The sequence below is a fragment of the Colletotrichum chrysophilum genome, assembly GCF_026319265.1.
Source record: "Colletotrichum chrysophilum strain AFK26 chromosome Unknown scaffold_168, whole genome shotgun sequence".
Lineage (NCBI taxonomy): Eukaryota > Fungi > Ascomycota > Sordariomycetes > Glomerellales > Glomerellaceae > Colletotrichum > Colletotrichum chrysophilum.
In genome coordinates, this window is record NW_026517455.1 from 41,576 (window position 1) to 59,209 (window position 17,634).

Consider the following 17,634-nt stretch of genomic DNA (forward strand, 5'->3'; position numbering starts at 1 on the left):
TGGTGGCTGATGGCCGTGTTGTTACGCTCAGAACCGGGGTTATCCGAGACAGTGCTGTGCCCACCATCTCTGTGGCTATGCTTAGAATGGTGATGGTGATGGCTGTGAGACTCATTGCTGTGACTTCTGGTACTCTCGCTATCCTCGGTAATGCCTTGAAGAAAGCCTTTTGGACTAGGTCTATGCTCGTGATTGTGGTGCACAACATGACCTCCGTCGGTTTGCTCGCGAGAGTTGTTGTTGGTGACGTCTCTGGAGGCTCCATGGGGACCATCATGTCTCTTAGGGTGCCCATGGGTAGAGGTGTTGCCAGAAACGTTGGGGGTCCCGTTGTTGGAGGTGGTGTGCGTCGTGGTGGACACTTTGCCGGATGTGTTGCTCGTGGGTCCGTCGACATCCCTGGTCTTGTGTGTGGGTGCATCTCCGGTCACCTTGGCTGACCTATCCCCGACGATGATACCAGAGATGTTATGAGCCCTGTCGTGGGTCGGGCTTTGCGGTCGATGAGAGTGATTACTCCAGTCCTCGTAGAAGCCGCCTCCACCACCTCCACCTCCATCGCGGGAGACGTGAGTGACGTGGTTAGATGCCTCATTGGAGGAACTACTGGAACCTCCGCTGCAAATATCACAGCAGGCTTCATGAGAAGTATCGTTGTTGCCAGAGCCGTGAGGATTGAAGTCGGTCCGAATCTCCCAGGAGGGACTTTGAGGCAGGTCGGGCGAAAAGCTCTCCGAAACCATATGCGATGAACTCTTGGGGGCAAAGTTCAATGCCTTAGGAACATCTCCATGACCGTCATAAGATGACCTGTGAAAGCTCTGAAGGGAGCTCTGACGTCTACCCTGGGAGAAGTCGGTTGAGTCGTGATGGGAGTTCCCTCCACGAGTGGCGTATGAGGTGCTCTGTGGGAAGTCGCGTGAATAGCTCTCAGCCATCGCGTTCGAGGCATCGTTGGAGGGACCTTCATGGTCCTTGTGCGAAGAGCCGCCATAGAGAAGGCTCTGAGAGAAGCTCTTGGAAAAGTCGCCCGAGCCGATGCGTGAGTCACCGCCGCTGTAGGTGGTGTAGGAGGTGCTCTGCGGTATGGTGTGGGAGAAGGTTCGGGAGACATCGCTGGAGGAGCTGTGAGAAGTGCCAACGGAGCCTTGTCTGCACTTGTGGCAAGACGTGGCGTCGTTGCAGATGTCGCAGGTAGGATCATGAGAAATTGTGCGGGAGACCTGGTGGGAGATGCTATGGGATCGCCTGCGGGGGTCGCTGCGCGAAGCATCTTTGGAGTTGCCGTAGGACTGGGAGGAGCTTCTGTGGGAGGTGCCGTGGGACATGTTGCGAGGAGTTCTGTCTTGTGAGAGTTGGCGGGTGATTTGGCGGGCGACGGAACGATTCTCGCGGGAAACAGAACGGTTCTCGTGGGAGATACTGCGGTGGCCGCCGATCGAATAGGGAGGAGAGTACATGATGTCTGGTGAGGTCAGGTGTGTGAACCGGTCGATAGTATCCGGGGGCCGCATAGAAGAAGACTGGACAATGCGCAAGGGAGGCTGTTGTCGATATCGAAGTTGGGGCACAGTCCAAAGTCCAGGTTCTTCAGCACTCTCATATATATAACTCACAATACTAAGTCTTCTGTTTATTATCATCGACCGCAATCATATTAGCTGCGGCACTGAAACCTCAGCTGTGATACTCAAGCCATGTCTCGACACTTAATGCCGCCACACTACCACCAATTCTTCAGCATCTACAGCTCACTGTTGGTATCGATATGCAAAGCGTGAAATCAAGGTGACTTACATCCACGGAGACAAGATCGAATGGGGACGGCAACGATGCTGTCTTAGGAAAGGGGTGTTATTCAAACACCATGGTCGCAGACCAAGGAGCGATTAACGCCCCAAGTAACCAGATGTAGTTGCAACAAGATAGAATACCCAGCAAGATCATCAGTATGGTCAGTATGGAGCTCTAGGGACACGAAAATGATTCGAAAACAGATTCCCCATCACCAGTTTAGCAAGTTCACTGTCTCAAGAGTTGAATGTTCGAAACATGTATCCCAGACGGGCACATGAAATCCGATGTTGACAGTATCGAACAGTGCGGAATCCCATGTCTGACTCGGCCGACCCGACGGGGATGAAGCCAAACCAAAAACATACTGGCTCAAAATCAGGGTCTGAGACATATGCGCGGATTTCCCAAAGCGGCTCGCTCATAAGGCTCTGAGGATTCCAGGGGCTCATTGAGCTTTGCCTGTGATGGGTCTCAGATCCCCTCCCAAGAACTCAAGACAATGTCTTTCATGAGGTCCACATGCTGCTTCAACGTTGGTGACAAACTGGCGAGGGAAATAGTGATCCCTTGGTAAGCAGGTAGGGCATCTCGAAGATCTTTAATCGTTTTCATCTCACATACAATTCTCAAAGTGAGTGAAAAGAGATCCACAACACAGATTATCGGAGCGTTTTCGAGCCAGTACTTTTGTTGGCCACAACGAAGTGCGATGGTGAACATGGAATCATTTGGGAATTGTACGCCGGGTATGCTATGAGAAGAGGAAAAAAAACATGCGCCGGCAGGCAAAAACATTCCTTAAGTTCTTGTTTCCGAACATCCACCAAGGTGATGATCATGCCCGGGCCATATTGAGTGACAACTGGGTGCGCCTCGATGGGAAATCAAGAGTGAAGTGAAAAAGCAAATGTCATGTGATTCTTTGCCAAGCTCCCAGAGATGTAGATTTGTCTCAGCAGCAAATCTCCGTGCAATCTGCGGCACCATACCATTACAAGAACGGATACAGCAGATCTTCCCCTGTTGTGGTGGCTTCAGATGAGATCCTCGGCCCGTTTGGGCCAACCCAACCACGCGGACCACGCAGGAACCCCGCGGGTACCTCACTTTTGCATGCAAGTCTACCCGGCCGAGCACCTGATGTCCGGCCGAGGGTCGAAAACGGGCCGCACCGGAGGGTCGGGTCGCTGAATCGAGATACGGAGTGACCGTGGCGCAGAGACGTCTCAGTTTTGTCGAGAAATACTTCCCCATCAAATGTAGCGTGATTCAGGCATTATCCTATTCCAACCCTCTCTCCTCTTCTTGTACGCGATGGCACTATACCCATGCTGGGACGGCTGAGGCTCAGATGAGCGTGAACCCTACGGATCAACTATGCCAAGACGGCTTGGCAGGCTTCACGGCACGGGGATATGTTGGGTTCATCATATTCGGGTCTTGTATCACCTGAGATTGAAGAACGATTGTGTTACCGTGTCTGAGTCTTTACTGTTATGACTTTGAATGAAGAGTTCCTTACCCGTATTCGGTGATGCGTAGATCAAAATGACTCCGAAAAAGGCCTCGTCTGTTAGGTGAATGATTCAACGCCTGATTCGGGACGGGGTAGAGCTTCATCCGATGGCAATGTCCCAACGTCGGGCCGGCAACAGGGTCTCAAATGGGCCATGATAGACATGTTAGGTGTCTCTGTGCAAGAAGATCTCATTTTCTCACATGCCACATCTAGTTTCTGCGTGCCCCAAATTCAAAAGGAGTACAGTGCAATGCTCGGATGTAGATATGGTGGTGAGGTTCACACCCGTAAGATGGCTTGCCTGTGTTCAAAACCCTGCGGAGTCCTTCAAAATCAGCCGCTAGATTTGCAAAGCACCTTGTGTTCTCATAGGCTTTGTTTTCGGGGCAACTGCAGCCCGACCTTGACGTCCAACGAGATGCACCATGTCCGAATCGACAGAACTTCCATCAAGATGCTCAATCTTCAAGTCATTCAACAAAGTCTTATGTCAAGCACAACGTGCTTCGAAAGCCCGAGCTTCAATCTACAATTGGTACAAAGTTTGGAAAAATTGCCGATTAATGTAGACAGTAGCTTCCTCATCAGCATTCAGGTATCCACAAGAGATTCCAAGGTGTTTTGTGTATCTATACCCGGTGACGTTCATGGATGGCCAATAAGAAAGACTGGATTCGCGATACCTTTTGGAACTACTGGTGCGCATGATCTAGAAAGAAAATTCTTTTCTTCGCCAAGTAGGCCGCTCTTGACTTCTGTGGCGATCCCATTTCTCCCGTCACCATCATTATTTCGGATCTTGTCAACTGGGTGGGCACGAAGGATTCATGGAACAGCCATGTACCGTGCCATAGCACTCATACTAGCCTTGTTACGGCTTCGGCCCCAGACAGGAGGTTGGCTGTCTACCCCCAAGCCCTCAAATTGCCAGGGAAGAATAGATGTAAGGCTGACACACATCCTGAACCAGTAGAAGAACGCGCGCTTCCATGGAATCCCCACCAAGATTCCCCCATCTTCCGTCTGCCTGACGAGCTGCTTCTCCAAATTATGGGCTTGCTCCGACCCATCGATCTGTACTGCCTACGCCAGGCGGCATCGGTCTTTTATCGAATTTTCCACGACAACAAGTTCTCTAGATACCACGAGCGCTTAGACTATGCAAGTCTTGCTCTCGGTTACATGCAAGAGAGTCCCGAAAACACATATGTTGGCTTTCGGTTCCCCGAAAATGCCGGTTCCAAACGTTACTTCCAGAGAATGGTACTCCCTCGGCTGAAGTACGATAGTTTATGCAAGTCCTGCTTCAGTGCGTGGGGAGGCTTTACGCATCCGCTCACCGGAATCCACATGCTCGTTGGAAATATGTTCATTGGAACCAAGGATGATCCCTGGCTGCGCCGTGAGTATTACCACCGGTTGTGGTGCCACGGCTGTCTTGATTACCACACTGTAACGAAATTCTCGCCTCGAATGAGGCGCAGCGGCATCGCGAACTACCTGAATAGATCATGCATCTTGCACGAAGGGCGTATGAGAATCTGCCCTCACATTGACGTGAACTGGCGGAAAGTGTTCTCCAACCCTAAGAATGAGACAGAGATGCATTGCACATCGTGTGCGGCAATGCCTGGGAGGCTGACTCAAGCTAGGTTCGGGAGAGATGGTTTCGAATTCAACCTCATCTGCTTAATACCTGTGCTAGACGTCGACGATGTGAATGATGCCAGCATAAGTTGGGACGTTTTGGCAGGAAAGCTCAATGATCTTTCTGCCGATGCAACTCGCGAGGGTGATCTCTGCCCCCATGTCAAGTACAACGACGGAAAGCTTCTCCAAAGCTTCCACAAGTCCAGGCCCATGCGCCTGTCAGACATACAGACAGGAGATATATGTGTCGAGTGTCTTATGTCAAAGATATTCTACCCGGGGAGCTCAACACGTATCGAGGCGAAGGTGGTTAATGAACATGAGCCAATTCCAGTCACAAGGTGTAATGTTCACTCCAATACGTATTGCTGTTCTGGGTGCCATACAACCTACAAATGGATTAGGTCGAAGGGACGTCTCTCAATCATGCGCATGAGCACAAGCTATCTCAAAGGCCCAGCGCCTTGGATTGGTACACTGACTGATCCATATTCGTACGGTTTGCATACGGATGAGTGGCTGAAGCATGTCTCATGGTGTAAAGATTCTCGCTGCGGGAACTGGATAGGCGGCACAGCCCATAGCAGGTTCCTCAACCGCAAGGGCCCTCCTGAGTTCTGGACCAACTTTCATGGCATGGGGTTCCTTGAGGCTATGGTAATATCACTGTATGAGAAGTGGCGGATGAACAAAGGCATGAACTCGGTTGCTTTTCATGGGAATCTTACTAACGGAATTAGGCTAACCCATATATTCTACGGGTTTTTGGCTTTGAGTTTGCTCCTCTGGAGTCGCATCCGAGCCACTATGCGCAGAACCATCTTTCTAATCTTCTTTTGCGACGAAGAACCATGCACTGGAAACAGACAAAAGTGTTCCGCACAGAAGACCTATGGAGCAGGAATAACTGATGCGGTAGCTCGGGCCAAACTTGGGCTGGTAGATTTGCGGACCCTTCAACACACTTTAGAATCTTCTCTGATAAACACAATAGAAAGGGATATACGTACGACTATACCCATGAGCTGACACGATGCCTGCAAGTCATATGGTAAGCTTGTTGTAGTATCTGATTGTTCCAAAAGTTGGGCGCTTACGTTGGTGAGACCAATTGCCAGACCTGCAGTCGTAGTCCCCTTCGCTGCTCGAATCCTCTCTGGATAAGCCCATGTCAGTATTTTGAACTTGCCATCCAGTATTAGTTTTTACCTGGCCAGATGATAGCAAAGAAGCTTTGCGATGCGGCAGTTGCAATCATGACGAATATGTACTTGGCAATGGGATGTTTCACTGTGATTAGCAGCACGTAACAAACAATTTGAGCTGCCTCTAACCCGAGACCAGCAACCCAAGGGCTCAGTCTCCGAGTATGAACGAGAAAGGCGAGCGATAGAAGAATGACAAAGACCAAGGTGAAGGGTGGCTATGAAACATCAGCATTGAGACGTCCGTCGATTGGGTCGTTCATACCATTGTCATGACTTGCGAGATGGCCGTGTTAGATATGCCGAGTTCATAAATGACGGTTGGCAAGACGAAGGAGATACCCCATCCTCCGATTCCATGAGTAATCCAGATCATCAAGAATGGTATGAAAGTAGAGCTGCGGAAGAGTTCTTTAACTTGCTCAAAGTTGATGGTCTTAGCTTTCATTGTTGGTGCTTGCTCGGGAAGGTCGGCGAGAACGATGTCTCTTTCGGATTCTGTGAGGAAATTGGCTGTTTCTGGGTCTAGAATTGTATTAGCAATGCTGGGTAAAGAGATAGCAAGATCATAGTCAACTCGCAGTTGGGAAGGAAGAAGTAGGTGTAAATCCCACAAAGGATAGCCGGAATGCCTTCAAGAATGAAGAGCTGTCGTCGGATTAGTCCACGCCCCAATACTTCAATCGCTGCATACGTACCCATCTCCAGCCAGCAAGGCCGCCAACGCCATTCATGAAAGAAATCGCATAGGCTGTAGACTGTTAATCAACGCTCTTAATGTAATTCATGGTTGGCAGTTACCTAGAAGACCGCTGATGGTCCCTGAAAACATCCCACAGGCGTAAAAGAACCCCTTCAAGGAGTTAGCATTGACCTCAGCGACGACTTGAATGCACGTACGATTCTCAGGGGAAGCTTTTGTGTCGGATACCAGAAGCTGAGATGATACAAAACTCCAGGATAGAAGCCAGCTTCTGCCAGTCCGAGAAAGAAACGGCAAGCCAGAATTCCGGCATAGTTCTGAGTCGCTCCCTGACACATTGAGATGATTCCCTATTGAGTGTGTCAGCGATATCTTCTCCAGTCTTGAAGTCCCGAGATACCCATGTGATCATAATTCGGCTCATCCAAATAGATGGTGAGAATCGTTTCAGAGCAAGCGTCGCGAGCGGCTCAAAGACCATGTAAGGGTAGTAGAAAATACTTAGTGCCCAAGCCCATTGCGAACTTGACAGATTTCCAAGCTGTTTTCGTATGCCGGTACCTTCTTCCAGGTTAATGATGGCTGCGTTACTAATATTGCTGACATGAATTCGCATAATAAGGTACACGAATGAGTACCATAGCAGGAGCCTCTTGTCAATCTTTCGATGAGCGATTCGGAGGATCGGCTTTCCTTCCCCAGACTCATTGACACCACTCGTTGACCGGGCTTGTTCGCCCATATTGGTGGAAACCGGCTGCGTATCGAATCGACGACGGAAGACACTGATTACTTAGTGCCCTGGGATGAAGCTGGTGGTATTGGAAGTGTGGCTGTCTGCAAGACATCCAAGATTCCCCGTGAGGTTTATAGTCTCCACCCCTGCATTTTCTCCAAAGATGTGTTCCGATCCCGCAGGTTTGAAGCCATACCGGGGCTGCGAAGAGCACGCCTTACTGCGGGGCCATGCGCAATACGCCATTGCATGTAATCCCTGAGAATGGTTGCGAATTACACCATTATTATTACCATTGAAGGATTCTTATCCCCGAAATTATTAGCGTAGCGTAATGCATCCCGTTATGACAATCGAACAGGACCAGGTGGCAGGACTTCAGCAAGAAAACTTCGCGGGCTTAATCTTACATTTTGGATGAATTCTCAACTACTACTCAATGTAGGCAAATGCGCGGAAGATTCATCTTTGCTACTTCTTTTTATAGCTCTTGAGCGGCACTTCAACAAAACGGAACAGGAATATCTTGGTGAGACGAACACCATTTCTTTTTTACAATACACCTTTTCATCTATAGGTAGATATAGACAGAAATAGATTCAATGCAAACATCATATGATACTGCTCTGTCTACCTAGGAAGTCCGCATCCACTGACACCATCCAGCACTTAACAGCCGTTGTATCCGCTATGACTACTGTCATTGTCTGAGATTTTGGACTAAGGACCGCTGTTGAACGGGTTGTCGAATGGGTTGTGCAGTCCATACCCTCGAGGAACAAGAGGATCACGTTTCTCTGCTGTCGGCCCAACCAGATACACCCTCTCAACGTTGACCTTGCTGTAGTCGATATCTGCACCGGCCTCCTTCAGTATGCTGCCGATACGTGTAGAATCCAGCTCCAGCTCACAGGCCAGCTTGAGTGCACTGTCGAAGTATCGACTTATCCTGCGTTGACTTCCGCGGATTTGCGCCCTCCGAAGTGTCAACATCCACGACACCACCGTCTCTACGGTGCTCTTGGCCCTCGCCTCCACGGCCAGCTCTAGTGGTGAGCGCCCATGCATGTTCCGCGCATCCCACGCCGCTCCCCTGTGAAGAAGCTCGCGGGCGTGGTCTACATTGCCCGCGCCGCACGCCCGATGAAGCGGTGTCATTCCGAACCGGTCTACGGCGCCGATGTTCATGCCTAGCCGCAGGAAGCGCGAAACAAGGATTTCGCTATTGTATCGGAGAGCAAGGTGCAGGCACGTCTGGCCAAACGCGTCTGTGGCTCGCCAGTCGGCGCCAAGGTGTAACAGCCGCAAAGCGGTGTCAGCGCCGCCGCCGCGGATAGCCTCGTAAATAGGTGATTTGCCATTTTTGTCGCGTCCATTGATGCTACAACCTAGCACAACAAGCGCTTCGACCGCAGACGCGTTGTTGGCTATGGCCGCGTAGTGTAGCGCAGTGCGGCGCTCCCGGTCTACGGAGTTGATATTTATCGCCACGCTTCGCGAAGTAACGAAGTGACAGATCATAGCTCCGTCGACCCACAGAGAGATCGGGTGCAGGAGGCTAGCGCCTGTACGAGTGATCCCAAAGTCGGCATGATGTATGCGTATGAAGTATTTAAGGGCAGCGCAGTAGCCTTGATCGGCGGCCATGTGGGCGGGTGACATGCCAGCGTTGTTCTTTTCTAAGCAACTTGCCCCCGAAGCAATTAAGGTTTCTAAGGCGGCCATGTTCCTGTTTGTGACGGCGATGTGAGCTGCTGTCAACCCGTTGCGGTCTTTCTTATTGAGATCAGCCACACGGTACTGACTGAGATTCATCTTGTCGATATCCCAATTGTATTCCACGGCCCAATGCAGAAGTGTTCTTCCCACATGGTCCGAAGAAAGAGACGGAAGACGATACTTCCGCTGCATCATATGCACAATGTCTTCCCAGTTGTGATTTGCACACAGATGAAGAAGGTCGTAGTGGTCCACTTCGCTGCGTAATGAGACGCGCTGGGTTGGAAGACGGTTCATGATCCAGAGCAACTTCTCTCGATGGCCAAAGAACGCGTAGTGCGCCAACACATGCATTTTTGTGTCTGGATCCTGCGTGAGCACCTGGGCGGGGAACTCCTTTAGAAACATCTCCTCGGCATCCGTCCAGCCGTGTCTACCGGCAGCGAGCAGCTGACTGGTCCCAGGAATTGGCATGGAGAAGGTTCCTCGAGGGACCATCGTCATTATTTTTGACAGGAACGGTCCCCATATTTTATGCTTAAACGCCTTAAGATAGGGAGTCTCCGAATGTGAATCTTGAATGCCAATATCCATATCTGGATGAGCTAAAAGTGCGTCGACTCCCGGTCTGTTCTCCCAACCGAGCGCCGCATGAAGCGGTGTGGCAGATGCGTAAAGAACGTTGACATTGATGTGGGGATGATCTATCAACCTTTGTGCGTAGAATACATCTTCAATGCAGCGAACTGCATGGTGAAGTGGCGAACGAGAACCGTGTGGGCTGTAATTAATCTGAATGTCCTCATTGCGCAGGAGGGTGCAAAACAAATCTTTCCGTCCGCAGATGATAGCCCACGACAAAGGTGTGACGCGTTCGTCGTCAAAGCTGGCTGCATGATTGACGTTGGCACTTTCAGCCACGAGACCCTTCACGATCCGTGGACAGTCTCCTCGGGCCAGAACCCGAAATAAGGCTGTACTTTTTAATAACTTGGAGCTATCACTTTGGTCTTCGGGCTCCATATGCGCTGGGATGGCCCTTTCCAGATGGTAGTCTTTGTCCTTGTTGCGGATCGCTAACCACATACTGTGGAAGTAGTACGCTTGTCGAGTAGCCATAAACGAGACAAGTGCGCTATCGGCATGGGAGCTGGGCGTCGCAGCTTCATAATGACTGATGTAGTGTCGGAGTGCGTAAGTGAAGCAAGGCGTTTTGGCGAATGACTGGATGCGAGCAGCTCCCAATTCGGCCAGTCTGTCTTTTTGGTCGTGAGATAGCAAGACACAGGCGAATGAGCCTCTCAGTTCATTCTGAGATTGGCGCACATCTCCCAAAACTTCGCGCCAGCTTTCTACTTGTCGGTTCTCCAATTGGAAGATAGACATGCACAAAGTGTGTATCATGGCATGCGCATCCGCCTCTGAGACCTCAAAAGGCGAAATGACTTGTTGCTCCTCTGGCGAGAGATCCTTCATACTGTCCGTGAATATGTCCTTGACAGAAAGGTGGTTGAAATCGACCGAACCATCACCGGCTCTTCTGACGAGGTGTCCACATGCCTCAGCTAGATAGTTCTCAAACTCAGTACTCTGAGACTGGAGTTCAGACAGTGACGGTCGCGTATCAGTCTTTTGGGTGTGTAAAGTGGCAAGAAATGCAAGTTGGCGAGACGTTAGCTTCTCTTTACTGATTCGGAGAATGGCGAAAGAGGCCTTGGCCTTACTCCGGTGCGCTCTCGGGATGCTGCTCAGGAGTTTGCAGCAGGCTGAATTCAGACCGTTGGAGATTGCACTGAGCTGATCCAGGCTCTTGTGCATCTGATGCCGGGACCAGCTTGTCATGCCCTCAAAGAACTGGTCCCATGCAAGTCTAGCATGCAGAAAGTTCCCCCGAGAAATCTCCATGATCTTGTTTTCCACGACATCTCTGGTATTGGCTGAAATGTGCGATTTCTGGCCACATCTTCGTATTTGACGGCGGACGAAAGATCGAACACTTTGCCAATTAAGATCGTTGTCGACATTGATTGTCGCAACATCCATCTCCAGAAACTCATTCTGCGGCATCTCGCGGTGTGAGAGTATCATTTTAACCCGACCACTCAGGTCCTGGGTGATGAGGTGCTTGATTCTGTCGAGGATTGTAGTTGTTTCGCCGACACTGCTACGACCCACTTCATCAACCGCGTCGACAACAAACTGAAACACAATTCCTCGTGATCTCTCAATGACAGTCGAAAGACATACCCAGAGATTGTCATCCACTTGCGCATCCTCTATGTAATCACGACCCTCCAGATGCTTGATGAGATACGACGTGCGTGCATCAACAAGAATCTGACTCAGAACGGAGCGCACAAAAGCAGACGATGTATTCCGTGTAGAGTCCTTATCGTCAAAAAAGAAGTATAGCGGCTTTTGAATCAAGATGTCTGTGGATGACTCGCTTTGCTCGATCAGGTGAGCGACAACGCCTCTCATGAGCATCGTCTTGCCTGAGCCGGGTGGCCCATGAAGCCAAGTAATTCGGAGGCCTTGTCGCCCAGTCCACGATTGAAAATCGGGATGTTCAAGCAGCCACTTGGATGACTTATTGGAGTAAACGGGAATAAGCGATAGGATCCTTTCCGAGTCTATGGCTCTCAGATTTGATAGAAAGCGGAGTTGCGATGAGTTGAAGACTGCTTGCTCTTAGACGTTAGCTATCTGAGCGATCCCAGAGTATCGATAAGCTGGACCGGGACCGTGTGGTGCCTTTACGCACAGGTATGTTCAGGTTTTCCTGAGATATTATCCACCAACTCAGCAATGCAACTGAAGATTGTGGAATAATTGAGGCTGGACCTTGTGGGATGTCTTGACATGTTGTCATGATCCGCGTTCAGTGGAAGAGTAGTCTCTGCAGGCAAATGGAGAATGGCTGAGGACTTGTCGACGACCTGCAAGACATGTATTAGTGGGAATTACTCAACAGGTAACGACAAGTGTTTGAGTAGCCTACCAAAGACCGTAATTTCTCCGTGACATGTTTCTTAAACAGGCTGAACACCTGTAGGCCCGCCGGCATACCACTTTCCTCGAAACCCGAACAAATAGATCCCAGCTCAATGGCTCTTTCCTCAAGGCTGGACAACAGGTTCTGCTGATGGCCTTGGAGAAGGGCAATACTCTTCAGCAGGTCCGACCAGTAGCCAATGTCGGCTTTCTTATGCGGTGTGCCGAGGAATATGACACCCGCCACGGACTTTCCGAGCCCATTGTAGCGGCTTTCACCCTCGCAAACCATGATCATGGCCTGCTTGAAGACTACCCCACCAATCCCATGGCAAACGAATATAAGTTTCCGCTCGATCGATTCGGCTTTGCTTCTTTGCAGCTGCTGAATGCCAGATAGTAGCTGGTTTGCAATGTTGGTAATGCTAGATTTGGAGGTGTTAAAGACTACCGATCCGTCGAAACCAAAGGTCAACACGCGGGCTCTAGGGAAATCCAATGTCAGAAAGTCCCGCAACCAGAATCTATCGCCACAAGTCCAAGTCTCGACAGCGTGGCCCCCAATACCATGGATGGCAATTAGGTCCACATCTGTTGGAATATCGATTGCGTTCTCGTTATGTGGATCCGGCCAAATCGGTATCAGTCCAACGGGCAGATCCTTTTCTGGCAAAGCTTCTCGTAACCTCTCCTGCAAGAGGGGTATGTTCGAATTGGTTGGCTTCCTGTCGGCTCCAAATCTTCTTTGGACATCTTCAACTGCAGTTGCCCACATGTCTTGTAAGCAGTGTTTGAATGTTTGGTAGTCTTCGTCAAAGCGGCCCCGGAACTTCGGGAGGCTGTCATGGTTGCGATTGATGGCCACTTGACCCAGAGACACGGACTTTGGCCAGTGACCCAGAGCCGAGCCCATCGGAACCAGCAATTCTCCATCTCCAGTCCGCCCCACGGCTCCGCTGCTATTCTTCTGCGTGTCCTGTGTGTTCATTTCCTCAAGAACACTGACCACTTTCAAGCCCTTGAAAGTCATGGCGTCTTGGAAGCTCTGGTCTAGTCTTTTTAGGTAAGGTGACCCTGGCTTGAGGTTCTCCAAAAGCTGCCGACTTGGCTGCTCTTTGATCAGGCGAAGCCAGGGCTTGACCAGTAGCCCTTGATGGGGAACACCGAAGAATACAAAGCCGCAAATGTATTGGGCGTTGGAATCATTTTTCTTTGCCAAGCTATAGATGGCTCCCTTGACAACCAGCCCCCCTAGGCCGTGAGCCATGAACGCGATAGGCCGAGGCTTCGACTGCGTTGGAGTGTGGGACAAAGGCCGTATACTCCGGACTGAGATGGCAAGTTGATCGCCCAAGTCGGTGAGATTCTGGGATGACTCGCTCCCGCGGAGTGAGGCGTGATAGCCGTAAAGCAGAACGCGGACGTTTGGGGGGAACGCTGTATCATCGTCCACCAGCCACATGAATTGACCAACCCCGTCTTTCCAAGATTCAAAAGAGTGACTGCCAAATTCACTGACGACAACGCAGTCAATCCTGCTATCATGAGTGTCCTCGACAACATTCAAGGGAGTGAAACCGAGAAAGGTCGTGTCGATTTCAACCCGGACACGTCGCGCTCGGCCCTCGAATGACAGGACCTTGTCGAATTTCCAGGAGCGCCCTTTCAGCAAAGGACTCGGCACAGGGAAGAACATGACAATCGCAACCAGGTAGTCCGCGTGGGGGTACAGACTCAGAGAGCGGACTATCGTCTGTGTCTTTGTGCCAAAGAGCTCATCGAGTATCTCCTTTGTACTGGCCTTGGACAAGCCCGTGGGGAGGCCGATAACTCGATAGACTGACATGCTGCCGAAGATAGAATGACGGAAGTGCATGCAAAGGGGAAACCACGCTCACCAATCTGGATGGATCATAAGAGAAGATATAAACAGGCTGGAGCTGCGAATGCCGGGGCATCAGCGGCGTAGCAACCGCCAAGCCGAAGCAGGCTGCGCAGTTCTTTCCCGTCGACCCACCATTTATCTTACATAGACCAAACGCAGCCAGTCTTGTTGGGCACACGGAATAAGTACCCGAGCCTGTTGAAGTTCTCAAGCGGATACGACCGACACCCCGCGTCAAGAAACTCCTGATTCTAACAGGTTCGACAACAGGGTAGTCAGGGCCAATCGGAAAGAGTAATAATCCCGAGCACAATGCTGTGCCTGCGCTTGAGCGCAAAGTGTAATCATGACAGCCTGCACGGCTACTCTGCTATGTCGAGGAATTTTCATAGCCCACCCTGTAAGATGGTACACAATAATTAACAGCTCCTGTTACGGGGCGATATCCGAGAAAGCAATAAGTCAGTACAAGTGGACGATACCTCATCCCCTTAGCCCGCGTCGAGGCTGTAAAGACAACTCCAAAAGGCTCGATACTGAGATCCCTCCCAGTGTCGAGGCTGGTCCAGACCAATAATCCCTAGCCGCAATCCATAACTGGGTCGGCCAGGTGACAGAACTTACTCGTCTAGCTGCCGTACCCAGTGTGAGCTTTCAATACGGGAGAGCCTCGGCTCAGTTAGCTTAAGAAGATCTACCTCTTCTGGAAAACGCGGCCCAGCGGCTACATGTCCTGCCAAAATCAATACAGCACATTCCTCTACTACAAGTTGCGCTTCTCGCTAGCTCGACTGTCTCTACAGCTACCATATTAACGGAAATAAAGGTCAGGCTTACCACGGAGGTGCTCCAAGATAATGCTGGTTTTCAGTTCGCATCTGAGTGAAGGCGGTCGGCATACAACAATTGACATTAATAGCCACGCTTGGTCATCATTTCAGGGGAATCAAATGAAATGATAAGCATCTCTACAACCCCGCCGTGCAATCGAAATCACTCGTCTCTCAACATGTCCATAGTTACGAAGACGTCGTCATTGCTTTGTCCCCGAGAATTGCGAGGGGGAAAGGGAACCAGAATTGTGGAAAAGTAGCAAAAGCAACGGATTTCCGGGGCGCCGAAGTATCTTCCTATTTGACCCCGAACCATATCGCCTAGCTCGATGTATTCCTACGCAATGATAGGGAAGACGTGACAGCGTTGCGAGGCTTCGGCTATGGACATTGGTCAGTCTATCCTATGCGGATGCGTTTTCAATTGATGCCTTTCCCAATGTCTTTGTATTGTTGGTTGTTCCTGCCGTCTCTACCCTCTGGGTGGTCCTCTAGTGTCGTCTCTAGGTGTCGTCCTTCGGTTTCGTTCTCTGGTGTTGTCTCCGGACGCTGTCCCCTGGTGTCGTCCTCTGGTGTTACCCTCTGGTGTCGTCCGCTGGTGTCGTCCGCTGGTGTCGTCCGCTGGTGTCGTCTCCAGGTGTCGTCTCCAGGTGTCGTCTCTAGGTGTCGTCCCTGTCGTCCCTGTCGTCCCTGCACTCTTCGTCGCTAAGCTGGCGAGTATGCAGAAATCGGCAAAACCAAGGACAAGGGTTCGTGTCCCCGAGGATGCGTGACAACCAATTTTCTTGCGTACATACGGCTTTGGTAGCGCCCATTATATCGAGCGAGATGTGGTGTGAGCGATTTATAGACGTAGGTAACGGCGCTAAATAGAGACGACATAGAGAGACAACATACAGAGACAACATACAGAGGATTACATGGAGAGATAAGACAGAGGTAATGGAAATAATGAATGCGACAGAGAAAGCACTAGACACTGTGGACGCTGAAGCCAGCGTCTGCAGCGAAACTCCCGGAGCGAAAGCCCGCGCCTGCCGCCCTGACCGTTACCATCACCCGGCCTCCTTCCTGCCCGCGCTTACCTCCTCTTCTTATCCCGCGCTACGTCGACCAACCGCCGAAGGGGCGCTGACGTGCACGGACCCCCTTAGGATTCTTTTCCCGTAGACCAAACGGATCCCGCTTCAGCCCTCCGGATGAAGGCAAAGATCAATGCTCTGCCAAATCGCATTAAAAACATCGATATCAAATGGACGAGACAAAGCAGCAACTAAAACAAGCAGCAAAATTAATGCATCCTCGGGGAGTCGAACCCCGGTCCCCAGCTGACGCTTTCCTTAGAAGTGGAAGGCTGGGATGATAACCGCTACACTAAGAATGCTCTGCTGATTTGTTATTGTGAAGAACCGTTCATAGGATACCTATGTAGGGCATGCTCCACAGTGGGACACGTAGGTTGACCTTGATGTCACTTTCGGCATCGAAAATCGCCTGCATGCGAGTAATTCATCAGCATTTTACCTTAGTATTAAACAGATTAAGTTTGTTCTTGATCTTATGGTAATTGTCGTTTCATTGGTGCATCCATCTGATCATTGTGAAATTCGTCTCATGTGACAGACTGATGTGATTGACGCCGACACGGCGCGAAAGTACCGGCGCCGGGGACGGCGTGACATCAGATGGAGGGGTATTTATCAATGCGATTTGGGTTCAATTCGACGACGTTGCTCGCTCAATTGTCTGTAAAATCACAGGGCATTTTTCTGTGGTCCGAGTGGCTCGTTGACCATCACAAGGCGGCCGCCGTTGCCAAGGTTGAGACTTTTGAGGCTGGTCTTGGTAATGTTCCAAGCATTGATAAACGGGCGCCTCTACCCAGAGCGTCGGGGTGCAGCATCGGCTAAAGCTGGCGTTCCAATGACCATCGTACGTAGCGTGCCAATCTGCCCGACCTTCAAACCAGCCAATGTTGAGATCCAAGGCAGCGCACTTCTCTTCCAACAATAGCGGGCGAGAATCGAGACAACGTGTCCTCCTTCCGAAGGCGATAGAATAGCTGAGTATGATTAGCTCGCCTGTGCATGGACGCATTTGACCTCATCTCTGAGGAGAAGCAGCAGTCCGCGCCGGAGGTCGTCGGAGCCAGCGCAACGCCCTCACCTTCCGTCGACCCGCTCGGTCCCCTTTTTTGAACCCGTTTTGAACTCTCCATTCCCGGAATATGGGAATGCGCTTGAGGGACATGATTGTGGTGATCCAAGTAAGGGCATTGAGCTGTGGCTCACGGTTTGGAAGGCCATTATGAAGTCCGTCGTGTATCTGACGCTAAACCTATGGTGTTGGCTCGCGATATTGGCTCGCGTCTCGACACTCTGGTTCTTATCTCGTGGCGAATTTGAACGTTCGGAGAATTGTCTCACAATATTCATCGCGCGATGTTACAAGCCATCTAAATATCAACTTCATGGTATCGTTCTTGTCCCCGACTGATGCGGTCACTAAACAAGCCCCCAGCCAACAAGGCTAGGAAGCAACCATTTGAAAGAAAGGTCGAGCTGGTCAACATCTTATACATGTTGGCGCAAAC

At 50.7% G+C, this 17,634-nt stretch overlaps 2 protein-coding genes and 1 non-coding gene across 3 annotated transcripts; all 3 read right to left on the bottom strand.

The window, feature by feature from the left end:
* Positions 1-769: 769 nt before the first annotated feature.
* On the bottom strand, positions 770-1,460 carry COL26b_012237 (uncharacterized protein; the record flags this gene model as incomplete). Its single annotated transcript, XM_053184883.1, has 2 exons — positions 770-810; positions 839-1,460. The coding sequence occupies 2 exons, from the start codon at positions 1,458-1,460 to the stop codon at positions 770-772; spliced, it is 663 nt and encodes a 220-aa protein (XP_053031171.1).
* A 6,870-nt stretch (positions 1,461-8,330) lies between these two features.
* Positions 8,331-9,257, bottom strand: COL26b_012238 (uncharacterized protein; the record flags this gene model as incomplete). Its single annotated transcript, XM_053184884.1, has 2 exons — positions 8,331-8,340; positions 8,380-9,257. 2 exons carry the CDS (start codon positions 9,255-9,257, stop codon positions 8,331-8,333), a joined length of 888 nt encoding a protein of 295 aa, XP_053031172.1.
* Positions 9,258-16,336: 7,079 nt separating this feature from the next.
* COL26b_012239 lies at positions 16,337-16,425 on the bottom strand. Its single transcript has one exon. It is a non-coding gene; the product is annotated as a tRNA-Gly (tRNA).
* Positions 16,426-17,634: the final 1,209 nt, after the last annotated feature.